Below are 12,112 nucleotides of genomic sequence, written 5' to 3' on the forward strand. Positions count from 1 at the left end.
TCAGTCACGTCTGATTCTGTGATGCCATTTGGGGTTTTCTTGGCAAAAGATACTGGAGTGTTTTCCATTTCCTTCTCCAGTTCACTTGGTGCTTTTATTCTCCACCAAAATGACATCACTAAGTTAGAGTTGAGTTACAGTATGTCCAACTATGGATGATGAGATCAATATGAGCTCAGAATGCTCTGCTATTTATCTATTACTGTCTATTACTATAGATTATTTGGACACAAATAGTCCCTGTGAACATTTGGGGTAGCTTCTATAATTTTGAGAATCTTGCATTTCTTCTGAGCTAATTCAATTCTACTTTGCTTATAGAGCACAGCATCTTCTCTAATGAAGGCATGGGCAATCCTGTGCCAGTATTTCCCATGTCATACACTCAATTCTAAAGTTCTTGAGAGATACCTTGACAGTGTCCTTTTATTGCTTTTTTCTGACCATCTCGTGAGCACTTGTTCCCTGTAAGTTCTCCATACAATAACTTTTTGGTAAGCATACATCTGGCATTTGAACAATGTGGCCAGTCCAACAAAGTTGGGCTCTCTGCTGGAAAATTTGGTACTTCAGTTGGAGAAAAGACCTCAGTTTCTGGCATCTTTTCCTGCCGGGTGATCTTCAGCATCTTCCTAAGACAATTCAAATAGAAGCAATTCATTTTCCTGGCATGAGAGTGGTATAACTTCCAGGTTTCACAGTCATTCAACAATAAGATCAGCACAATGGTTCTGTGGACCTTCAGTTTGGTGCTCAGTCTAATACTCTTCTCTCCCCCACTTTCCTTCAGAGCCTCCCAAATACTGAGCTAGCTCTGGCAATGCATGAGTTAATCTCATTGTCACAGTGGACATCCCTGGAAAATATACTGCCAAAGTAAGAGGACTTATCCAGAGCATTCAAAACTTCACCATTTGCTGTAACTGATGGTTCCACATATGGATGGTCTAGTGCTAAATGATGGAGGATTTTCTTGGTGTTAATTTTTAGACCAAAATTAGTACAAGGAGCAGATGATAAATCCATACTTTGTTGCAGCTTCAGAGACTACATTGAGACACTGAAGTCCTAATGATATAGTAAGTGCCAAAAATTCTTGTTGAATTGAACAATAGTACAAAATAAGGCATGATAACTTCATTAGAAAGAGAATTAATTTCTCTGTACTTTGGTTTCTTCATCATAGAAATCATAAAATCTGAATCTAATCACAGATTTTGAGTTGAAAGGAACCTTAATGTTCTAGTCCTTAATATTCCTCTCCAATAATATGGAAAAGGTTTATCAAATAGTCTAGTATCAAAGATGTGTCCAGTAAGACAAAGGGCCAGAACTAACAGGGCTTTAAGCTTTTCATATGTTTGGGGATTTCTTTCTAATTTCCAGTGCTCACTGGAAATAAGTTCAGGCCCAAGTCAAATTTACTTCAGAGCCCTAAGGAGCAAGAGGAGGGAAAGAGTGATTGATAATACACAAGGCATGTTCATAATCAAAATGCCCAGGCATAGCTCTATCCTGAGACACTCAATGTGAGTTATAGAGCAGGCATTTTAAGGTGTTTATTATTATATACCAGCCCTGAGAAATGGTCACACTGAGCAATGATTCCATCAGCAGAAGCCAGATTGATCAAGCCTTCTGGCTGATACTCCAATGAGTATCTATTCTATAGCCTAGACCATAGCTTTAACAGCCAAATGGGCAGTCACAAATGGGACCAGACACCTGGAGGAAAGAGGCTATTCATAAAACCCAAGGTGTCAGAGAGTTGGAAGAATTAATAAAGCATGCAACAACTTCCCCAAGGGAGCTGGGTGTCCTTAAATAAGCAGGTCATCCTGGCAAATAGGCTAAAATTTCCAAGTCCAGACGGGATATTCATCTAAAAACTCTTGCTTCCCCAGACACCTCTGCCTGAATTGCATGAGAGTAAGAGCAGCCCATGATAGATAACTCCATACAGTGTCTGTTGTCCAGGGCCTTGCTTCATGTTTAAATAATGCCCTGTAACCTAAGGCGGGCCAGAGCTTGGCACCAAGGAAACAGGAGCAGAAAAGTGTGCAGACTGGATTGATCGATACTCAGCATGTGTTCTCCCATTCCTCTTCTCCCCTCTCCCTTCTTCCCTGTTTCCAGTGCCCTGCCTTTGGCTCCCAATCCCCAACTGCCTTCTGGAAAAGCTTCAAACAAACTGACCAATCCCCCCAACACTACCCCAGCAATGTTGGAAATGGGACAATGATATCTACTATGATTTGCAACAGCATGCATTGAGGACCAAGGCGGCTCCCGAGGAGACAAAATGACCCAGAAAAAGAAAAGCCAATTAGAGGTCTTTGTGGAAGAAGGTGGGTCATGGGACTCGGGATCTTTGGGGACCCTCTCTTTCAATATCATTTATTGACAATAGGACTTTAAAGCTATTTATTATTTGCTGGTAAGAACAGCCTTTTTGTACTGTTCTTTATGGTGGAAAATCTTATTTAGGACCTTTCCAAAGGATCAGAAATGTTTAGCCTCTGGGGAATAAAAAGTTTCAAGGCTTCATCAAAGGATAGTAGTCTATCCCCTAGATATAGTTGGTTTACAGACACCTAAGGGATTCTGAAATAATATAGGGAGGAAGGCAAGCGTCCTAAAGGAAAGTTCCTTCATCCTGTATTCCTTTGTCTTCATGCAGTGAAAATCACCGTGGATAAGCCTGTGAAGAAGAACTCACCCAGCGGAGGTAATGGAGGAAATTGCATGTCCTGGGATATATAGTTATTTGAAAACTTCTTTTCTGTCTTGTCTATCTGAATATTAATGGAATTGCTTAGGGATATGGTTGTGCTAGAATTCTTATGAGATTTCTTTTTATTCCTTTCTTATGAGCTGGTCTCCAAATTTCCTTATAGGTTGGGGATTGGAACCTGTGAAAGGCAAGATGGAGTGAATAGATTACTGAATTTGGAGTCCAAAAGCCCCAAATTCAAATCCTGCCTCAGATCAGTCACATGACTTTAGGCTATTTACCTTCTGGTCCTTAATTTCATCTTTGTAGAATAAAGGGATTTGGCTTATGATAGCAAAACCTTGTTTTAGTTCCAAATCTTTTGATCTCATGAATTGAATTTCTGCCCTAGGTACCAGGATACCTAGCTTCTAGACCGAGTTTCTCATAACTAGTAGTATAGCCATAGGTAAGTCATTTAACCCCTCTGTACCTCAGTTTCCTCATGTGAAAAAGGAAAGGGTTCTATTGGATGATCTCTGAAGTCCTTTGCAAGCCTGATATTCTCTAAAATCTAAGTTCTCTTGCTTTTATTCTAATTGCTTCCAAAGGGGACAGTAAAGGATCGGAGAGATGCTGGTCTCACTGTTAGAGATGTTTTTGAACTGATAGGATTCCCAGAAATGTTAGGAGAATGTGTGAAAACACTGTATCCTGCAGTACATGCTAGAATCAGCTCATAATTCTCCCGATCAAGCTGACATGGTCAGACTTGGTTTTAACTCTATAAGAGTCATTGTTTGTAATCTATATCCCTTTGTGAAGACTGCCTTCTCCAAATATAATCACTGAGGAAGCTGTTGAATAAATTGATATTGGTGGAGTAATCTTATTTAGAATTCAAAAATTCATCCTTGTGTGACAGTAATGTGTGAACCAAGAGATTATGAAGTGGTATCCTAATAACTGATATATACACATACACATATATATTTATATTTATATATATATACATATACATATATCTCATATGTTAAGTTTGCAAAATATTTGACATATGCCATCTTCTTTGAGCCTCACAATAGGCCTATAGCATAATTCCTAGAATTATCTCAATTTGCATATTAAAAACTGAGGTTAAGAGATCTGAAATGGTTTGCTCATAGTCATAGTTGGTATCAGAAGCAAGATTTGAATGTGGGACCTTGTGGTATCATCTATCATTCTCCTTTATGACAAACTATCTCTTAAAAGGAAATATTCTGGAAAGCCTTGTTCCTCACGGGTAAAATTATTGCACCTTTGCCCACAAGAGAATATTTGCAACACCAGAATTATGAAACACAACCTAGATTTTTGACATTTTAGTGGAGCTTTCTTGTGGAATTTTTAGATTGGCTCCCTTAATAGCAAGGCTACTAGATATAAAGTTTCTTTTCTCATAACCCCAAAATGAGTCTAGGGGAAAAGAACATGCTAAATGAAGGTCACTTAAAGGAAGTAAGAGAATGTAATACTTAGGAGAGGAAATAATTTTTGGCAAGTTATGGGGGAGGGGAGTGATTGGAATTGTTCCATTTGTTCCAAGAGAGCAAGACTGTTGACTATGAGAAGAACTCACTGCCCCAGGCAACTTTTTAGGAACTAAGTCATGGGTCATTTGCAGATCCACTTTGGGAGGAGGGGTTTCCTCATGAATGTTCTCTGATACACCAATGAATTCACTGGACTAGACCGCAAAAAAAATTCTATGGAAGCCAAAATTTTAAGACTTTCCTGGCCCATAGTAGATGCTGCATAAATGTTTGTTGACTAGATTTACCTAGAAGTTGCAAAGAAATATAGATTCAATGTAAGAAAATACTTCCTAACCAAAAAAGTTATTCAGAAGCAAAATGAATTAACTTAGGAATTATTCAAGCAGAGACTAAATGATCTCTTATTTGTCAGAGAGGTTGTAGAAGGAATTTGTGTTAAGGTAGAAATTGTAAATTTGTAATTTTAGCCCTAAAAAGGATCTCAGAGTGATTTAGTCAAATCCCCCATTTTACAGATCAGGAGACCAACGTTCATGTGGAGTAAGTGATTTGCTTAAAATCACACAATTAAGTACCCATCAAAGGTAGAATTTGAATCCAATTCCTTGGCTCCAGAGACAATGCTCTTTCCATTGTGCTTTACCATCTCTGAAATCCTAGTCAACCTTAAGTTTCATCAAAAAGCATTATGTAATAAGTGACTGCTAAGAATTTTCTATCTGATCTTTGATCAATGTATAACATTGATGGGATGGAAAATTTGAGGGTAAGTTGAAAAATCAAAATTTTAGAGCTAGGAGGCATTGTTGGATTTGTAAATGCTAAATTTGATTTAATCTAATCCAATATCTCCTTTTACTGATGAAAAAATGAGGCCCAGGGAACTTGTAAGCTGCTAGAGGTCATTCAACTAGTGAGTTATAGAGAAACAGGATTCTTTTTCCACCATATTAAACAAACAATAGATGCTACAACAGAGACAAAACATACATGACCCAACCCTTCAAACTTCTGGTCCTGGGGCATATAACTTATTTAATGAAGTGGTTTAATAAAGACAGCATGGGATAGAGGAGAGAGAATCAGCTTGAAAGCCAAAAAGGTCTGGGTTCAAATCTCATCCCTGATACCCAAGGTGATCCAGTGTATGTGTGTGTGTGTGTGTGTGTGTGTGTGTGTGTGTGTGTGCGTGTGTATGTATATATATATATGACATAACCTCTGGAAGTAGCAATGACATGGGTAATGGAGGAAGTTGGTCACCCAGGAGTTCCCTATTCCAGAAAAATTGTACATAGCCTCAATTCCTCTCAAAGACAAGGCACTGAAAATAAAGCATTTCTGTTTTCACTGTATTCCATGATAGGAATTTTTACCTCTGTGTCACGGACATGGAAAGAAAATAAGCTACTGTCAATTCTGGAGCTTAAAATAAGGAGCTGATCTGGCCAGATTCACATCAATTTACTACCTATACAATTTGGAACAATTTACTCACCTCTGAATTTGAGGGAACAATCCAAAGATCTAGCTACTAATTTGTAACTTAGGTTGTGACCCACTTGTGTGCAAGGAGTCTCCTCAACCCACACTGATAATATAGCCTTGACGAATTTTAGCTATTTCAGTCTATTCTCATTATTCTTCAGATTTCTCACATTGCCTAGACTTGTGATAATTGCAGACTATTTGCAACAAGGAAAAAAAAATGAACAGTGGGAATCATTAAATCCCCAGCTTTCAAACAGCATAACTTTGCAGCACCACAGATGGATGTGTGGCTTGGGGTGCTATTGTTGTCATTGTTGTTGTTGAGGGTTTCATTTAATTTCAAATATTGAAAACAATCACTCTGACAAGTTTGGGAACCCATTTTCCACTCACTTAATGATTGTCTTTAGCATTCATTAAGAACCCACATCTTCAAAACCCAAAATTATAACACAGAGCGATGGCTACAAATGTTGTTTTCAGGTTCAAGAAGACTTGACTTTCAACTGTTGTCTCTGACATACGAGCTGTGTGACCCTGGGAAGGGTCAGTGTCTCAGTCTCAATATCTCAGGTAATTCTTTGGGATTAAACCAAACTTCTAAGAATCTTCATTGGTAGATGGATATTTTTTAAAAGATGGGGTCTCCCTTATCTCGTCAGGACTAGAAGTACAGGAGAGAAGACTGTGGAAAATGGCATAAGTACTTGAGAAAGGTAGAAGAGGACCCACCTGAAGTTGGGAAACCATATTTGTAATTCATTGGTGAAGGGAACTCCAAGTGAGAAAACTCCCTCTATCAAGGCAGTTTAACACCTTCCCTGCGACATAAAATCATCTTGGAGAGTTGCTTGGGGTCAGTGAGAAATTAAGCAATTTGCCCAAAGTCAAATTGCCAACATGAATCCCGACTCCTAAACTCTATCCTATCCCTGCACCATGCTGCCTTACTGGCTAAGAAATGTACCACAAATTCATATTATCTGAAGTCATCTCTATTCTGTGATTTTCTTGATCAGTGCTCAGAAAACCTGGAAGAAGAGCAAAGAAATCTGAAGGAGGGTTTTCTCTTATCAAGAAATAAGAATTTACAAGTCACATTACTTCTATGACTCAGATTCCTCATCTCTTAAAAGGGGATTATAATAGTATCTGTTTTCTAAGGTGGTTGCAAAGATAAGACGAAATAATGTTTGTAACGTGCTATACAAAAGCCAATTATTATTACTGGCCTGGATGATTTCTGCTTTTTGTTTTGTTTGTTTTTAGTGGAGATGTTGAAATGCAAATGGGGTTAAGTGACTTTCCAAAAGTCACATAGCTAATGAGTGTTAAATATCCGAGGGTGGGTTTGAACTCAGGTCCTCCTGATTTCAGGATCAGTGCTTTACCCACTTTGCCACTTAGCTGCTCCAATTTTTTCTCTTAATATTTGAGGTTAAGTAATTTCTGGGTGAAGTTTGGAATAAAAAGATTTCTGGGTTGAGTAGCATAGAGTTGAAATGGAAGGAATCCAGTGATTACTCTGTACCCCCCATTCAGCCTCATTTCCCTAACTTATCACTAAGCCTGCTCTGATGCTTCCCCTATAGGTCAAAGAGCCTGGATAGATGGTCCTTCTCCATCCATTTTTTGTCAGCTCTTCTTGAAACTCAGCCCTGTTGGCACACTGGAATATGCCTGCAAAGGGATTCTAATAATATAACAGAAAAACTAGGAGTTAAAAGACCTTAATTCATTTCTGCCTCCATAACTCTCCTGGTGAGCCTCAGTTTTTTCATCTATAAAACTAAAATAATAATATGGGGTGTCACAAAAGTCTCAGTGCAGTCTTAAGTTTTAGTAGTTCAAAACATACTGGCTTTGGGGATGCCTTTTAATTGGAGTGTCTCCATCTCTGGGTGGTTGTAAGGAAAGCACTTTGTAAAGTGTGGTATAAATGAGATTCTATTATTATCCTCACCATCATCAGCATCCCCCATAGAGCCTTTTTTTTCCCGGAAGAGGAATTACTAGGTCAAATACATTTTCGTTGGGGAAAGAACAGTGGGGACAAATTGCATTTCCAGAATTTAACACAGTTCCTCCCACAATGTAGGTGTTTAATAAATGTTTGTTAAATTGGAATGGATGCTTCAGGAAAGGCCACTGGACTCAATCAGGGAGGAGAGAACTTAAGGGTGGAAGAAGGAGTTCTATTGGGGCCAGATGGAAAATATAGGACATAAGGAAAACAAACTGGAGAAATAGGGAAAGGGACAGATCTCTGACTTCATTGGTACATGGACCTTCTAGGGCAAAACCTTTATCAATGCAGATTAGCATGTTCTCTACAACTTTGAGTTTTACAGAATTTCCAAGGACACTTTCCCTGAGCCACAGAATCAGGATGTATTAAAAACAGAATCCAGGTCTTCCTAGCGTCAAGATCATACACTATACCAGAAGTGTGGAACAATATACCTCTGAATACAACCCACAAGAATCCTGAGCACACCCAAGCCAGACTAAAATGCATTTGGAAAACATTTAACAAAATAAGTAAAAATACAATGAAACATAAATAATGTTAATTTGTGTCTAAGTCAATATGTAGTCCTCAGGGATCCTGATTTTAATAATAATAATAATAATAATAACTGATATTTATATCACACTTACTATATACCAAATAATGGGCTAAGCCCTTTACAATTATTTCATTTGATCTTCACAATAATCCTAGGAGGTAAAGATAGGGCTATTATTATCCACATTTTACAGATGGAGAAACTGAGGCAAAGAGAGACAAAATGATTTCCCTAGGGTTGCACAACTAGGAAGTGTCTGAGGCTGAAATCTTCCTGACTCCCATCCTAGAGCTCTAGCTTCTTAATTGGCTTAGTAGTATCCATTTCCATTTGAATTTGATACCATTGCTTTATGCCATACTGCCCTTAGAAATGAAAGCAAAATCAAACAAAAAATGTGGTGGTTCCCAGACACCCCCAGCATCCATTCCAATAGTCATTTTTCCTGCATTTACCTTAGTTTCTCTTCTTGACATTTCCCTTCCTTCCCAGCCCCCACCCCCAGTTCCACTGTAGCCTGGACTATAGTCCTCCCTTCTTTATTTTTCCCTTCAATTTGGCTGGCTCTTCCAGCTATCCTAATGGCACTAAGACCAGCATGGCTCTGTTATCCAAGTTGCTCCAGGGCAGTAAGGACAGGGGATAGACTGAGATATATACATACATATATTAAAATTTCCCTTTTAATTTTCCTTTCCCTTTTAAAATCATTACCAAACAAATCACTTAATTTTCTTATCCCTCCTGTCTACATTTAACTGAAAGGAGAAAAAAAGGAAAAGTCTTCTTAAAGATTACTTTTATCATACAAACTTTCAAAATGGATCAGGTCTCCTCCTGTGCATTCAAATATGCTATTTACTTGCTAAATAGATGTAGTCAATAATTTTCTGAGGATGAAAGCCTTCTCCCTCGCTGGTTCCTAAGTGCTATTACATGCTATTTCAATATTAACCTGTGTTTTCTTTATTCCTTTTCCCTGGTTTATGAATAAGGGATCATAAAATGACAGGGTAATAGATTTAAGCTGGAAGAGACTTTAGAGCCCATCAAATCTGACCCCTTCATTTTACAGGTGAAGAAACCGAATCCCAGAAAATTGCAATATGTCCAAGGTCACAATGCTAGTTACTTGAAAACCAAGACTAAATCCTGCCTGGAGAATGAACTAAAAATTGAATGGGATGATGATAAAATCCTGCCCTGCTTAAGGAGGGACTTTTTCTGCTTTCAGAATAGCCAAGAACATTTCCCAAGGCTATGAAAGGAAACAACTCAGGGATTAGACTATTAATAATAATTTATTCAGTTGTAATTATGGAACCATGGCACAGGGTAGTGAGGAGGTAGAATTCACCCTAGGTGTCAGGATTCTTGTTCGTCCTTCATTTCTGAAGAGGACCAATGATATCACAGGGTGGTGTCTTGATTTGTATACCAGGAAGATGTAGATTTAAATTCTGACTCTGATATATACTGACTGGGTGACTCCAGCAAGCCACTTAGAATAGCTCACTACAGACAGAGGTTAAGTTGCAGACATATATCAATCTGGGACCAACAAAATCAGAGGTTTGAACAAAAATAATAACGAATGAGCAGCTAGTTCTGCTAGGCACTGTGGAAATGCAAGTGAATAAGATAAGTTAGGGCAGCAGAGTGGATATCCAAGCTAGATTTACAATCAGAGAAACTGGGCTGAAATCCTAATTCTGCTAAGTCACTTACCTTTTTCTGGTCTTCAGTTTCCTCATCAGTAAAATGTGAAGGTATTGATAAAATGCTTCTGAGACCCCTTCTATTTCCATGATCCAAGGACTTGGAATTCCTCAGAGGAATTCCCGTCCAGTAATAATTAAGCAAGAACCAAAGTGGCAAAGAATATTTAGGACAGCTGGAGATTATCTACCGTCCAGCTGTAAAGGTTTTCACCAATAGTTTCATGGATATTTTAAGGATACATGATAATAGATAATACTAATAATAACAACAATAATAGCAGCCATCACTAGCATTTGTATAGCATTTAAAGGCTTGCAAATTAAAAGATAAATATCATCTCATTTGAGCTTCATAACAGCCCTGAGAGGTAGGTGCTAATTATTAGCTCCATTTTACAGATGAAGCGATTGAATGACAAAAATTAATTGACTTATCTGGGGTCAGAAAATTAGTGTCTAAGGGAGTTTTGAACTCAGATCTTAGTTGATTCCAAGTGCAGCACTCTAGCCTGATATGACCTGGCTGGTCCAGTTGTAGGGGAGAACAAAGACCATCACTAACTAAAAAAGTTGTGACTCATGGTTGGATCCACAGTTTCTTCCTCTGTGACACAGGGAAATTGAACCAGATGATCTCTAAGTTCCCTTAAACTCTAACAATGAATGAGCCAAAGAGAGCCTGTGAGTTCATCATTCTGCACCCAATGACAGGATAGGGAATCTGGCTAAAAACCATCATTATTAAGGATGGAGCTCTTAGTGCAATTGTCTTAGAGAGAGAGGTAAGCTACCTTCAATGTGAGGGTGGAAACAATGACTCTGTGGATAGAGCGCCATCCTCAGACACTCCTAGCTATGTGATGCTGGGAAAGTCACTCAGACTCTGTCTGCCTCAGTTTCTTCTTCTCTAAAATGGGAATAATATTAACATCTTAATCCCAGAGTTATTGTGAGGATCAAATTCAATCTTTGTAAAGTATTTTGAAAACCTTATGCTCCATAAATTATTTATAAATTATTGTCTAAATGAGTATTTGTGATCCATGGTGTTCCAAAGAGAGGAAGATCTGAGAATTTTGAAGCCTGAAGAAGGGTAAGAAGGCACCATTATTAGCTAAAAGTACCTATGGGTCATAAATTGCCTTTGATACCCAATTGGATCCTAGTCTCCTGTAGCTCCTGCTAAATGAAAAAGAGAGTGATTATTAAGGTTTATAATAATAATAATTCCTCAGATACCTGTTAGCTATGTGTCTCTAAATCACTTAGTCTGTCTACCTTTGTACCTTCATTTCTAAAATGGGTATAATAAAGGTTATTAAGCAGGGGCAGCTAGGTGGCACAGTGGATGGAGCACCAGCCCTGAAGTCAGGAGGACCTGAGTTTAAATCTGACCTCAGACACTTAATACTTCCTAGCTGTGTGACCCTGGGAAAGTCACTTAACCCCAATTGTCTCAGCAAAAAAAAATATATATATATATATAAAGATGTATCTAAGTACTTTACCAACTATAAAACTATATATTCTGAAAATTCTGAAAATAAGGAAACTGACACCCCACGAGGTAAAGTGTCTGGCCAAGGTCTTGTAAGATAGCACAAACATAAGCAATTGCTGTATTTGACTGTGGTCTAATAAGGCAGATTTAAATCACCCAAATTCATAGTAATTCTGCCCTTGAAAGTGTAATCATGAAACATAAAAATGACAATGACCCCCAGCTAAAAAGAGAAAATTCTCTAATATGGACTGTTGGTTTGGGCTCCTAGCTCTTATTCAAGAAAAGTGACTCTCCCCTACATGGCTCCAGGAGCTTTTCTACATCCTTATGCCAAAAATAAAGGGCCTAAAGGAAATCCAAAGGACAGGACCAACCCCAGGTATTTATAAGACCTAAAACTACATTAGTTCAAGGAAGCCTTTAACTTTAACAAGCTTAAATCTACAATTTAGATCCCTCTAAATTAAGGCAAAGAAGGCAACTACTAGTTCCCCTGTTCTCTCCTTGGAATTAGAACCACCTGAATGACTAGCCAACATCACTTCTTGTTTTAAAAAAGCAAATCTTCAGCTTTC

At 38.2% G+C, this 12,112-nt stretch overlaps 1 protein-coding gene across 1 annotated transcript in view; it reads left to right on the forward strand.

The window, feature by feature from the left end:
- The first annotated feature begins 2,302 nt into the window (after window positions 1-2,302).
- Window positions 2,303-12,112, forward strand: part of TMC2 (transmembrane channel like 2) — a 67,072-nt gene continuing 57,262 nt past the window's right edge. The window contains exons 1-2 of the mRNA XM_051962349.1: window positions 2,303-2,348; window positions 2,681-2,728. Coding sequence (XP_051818309.1) covers window positions 2,303-2,348; window positions 2,681-2,728 — 94 coding nt within the window. The remainder of the gene's footprint in view (window positions 2,349-2,680; window positions 2,729-12,112) is intronic.

The sequence above is a fragment of the Antechinus flavipes genome, chromosome 5 (assembly GCF_016432865.1).
Source record: "Antechinus flavipes isolate AdamAnt ecotype Samford, QLD, Australia chromosome 5, AdamAnt_v2, whole genome shotgun sequence".
Classification (NCBI taxonomy): Eukaryota; Metazoa; Chordata; class Mammalia; order Dasyuromorphia; family Dasyuridae; genus Antechinus; species Antechinus flavipes.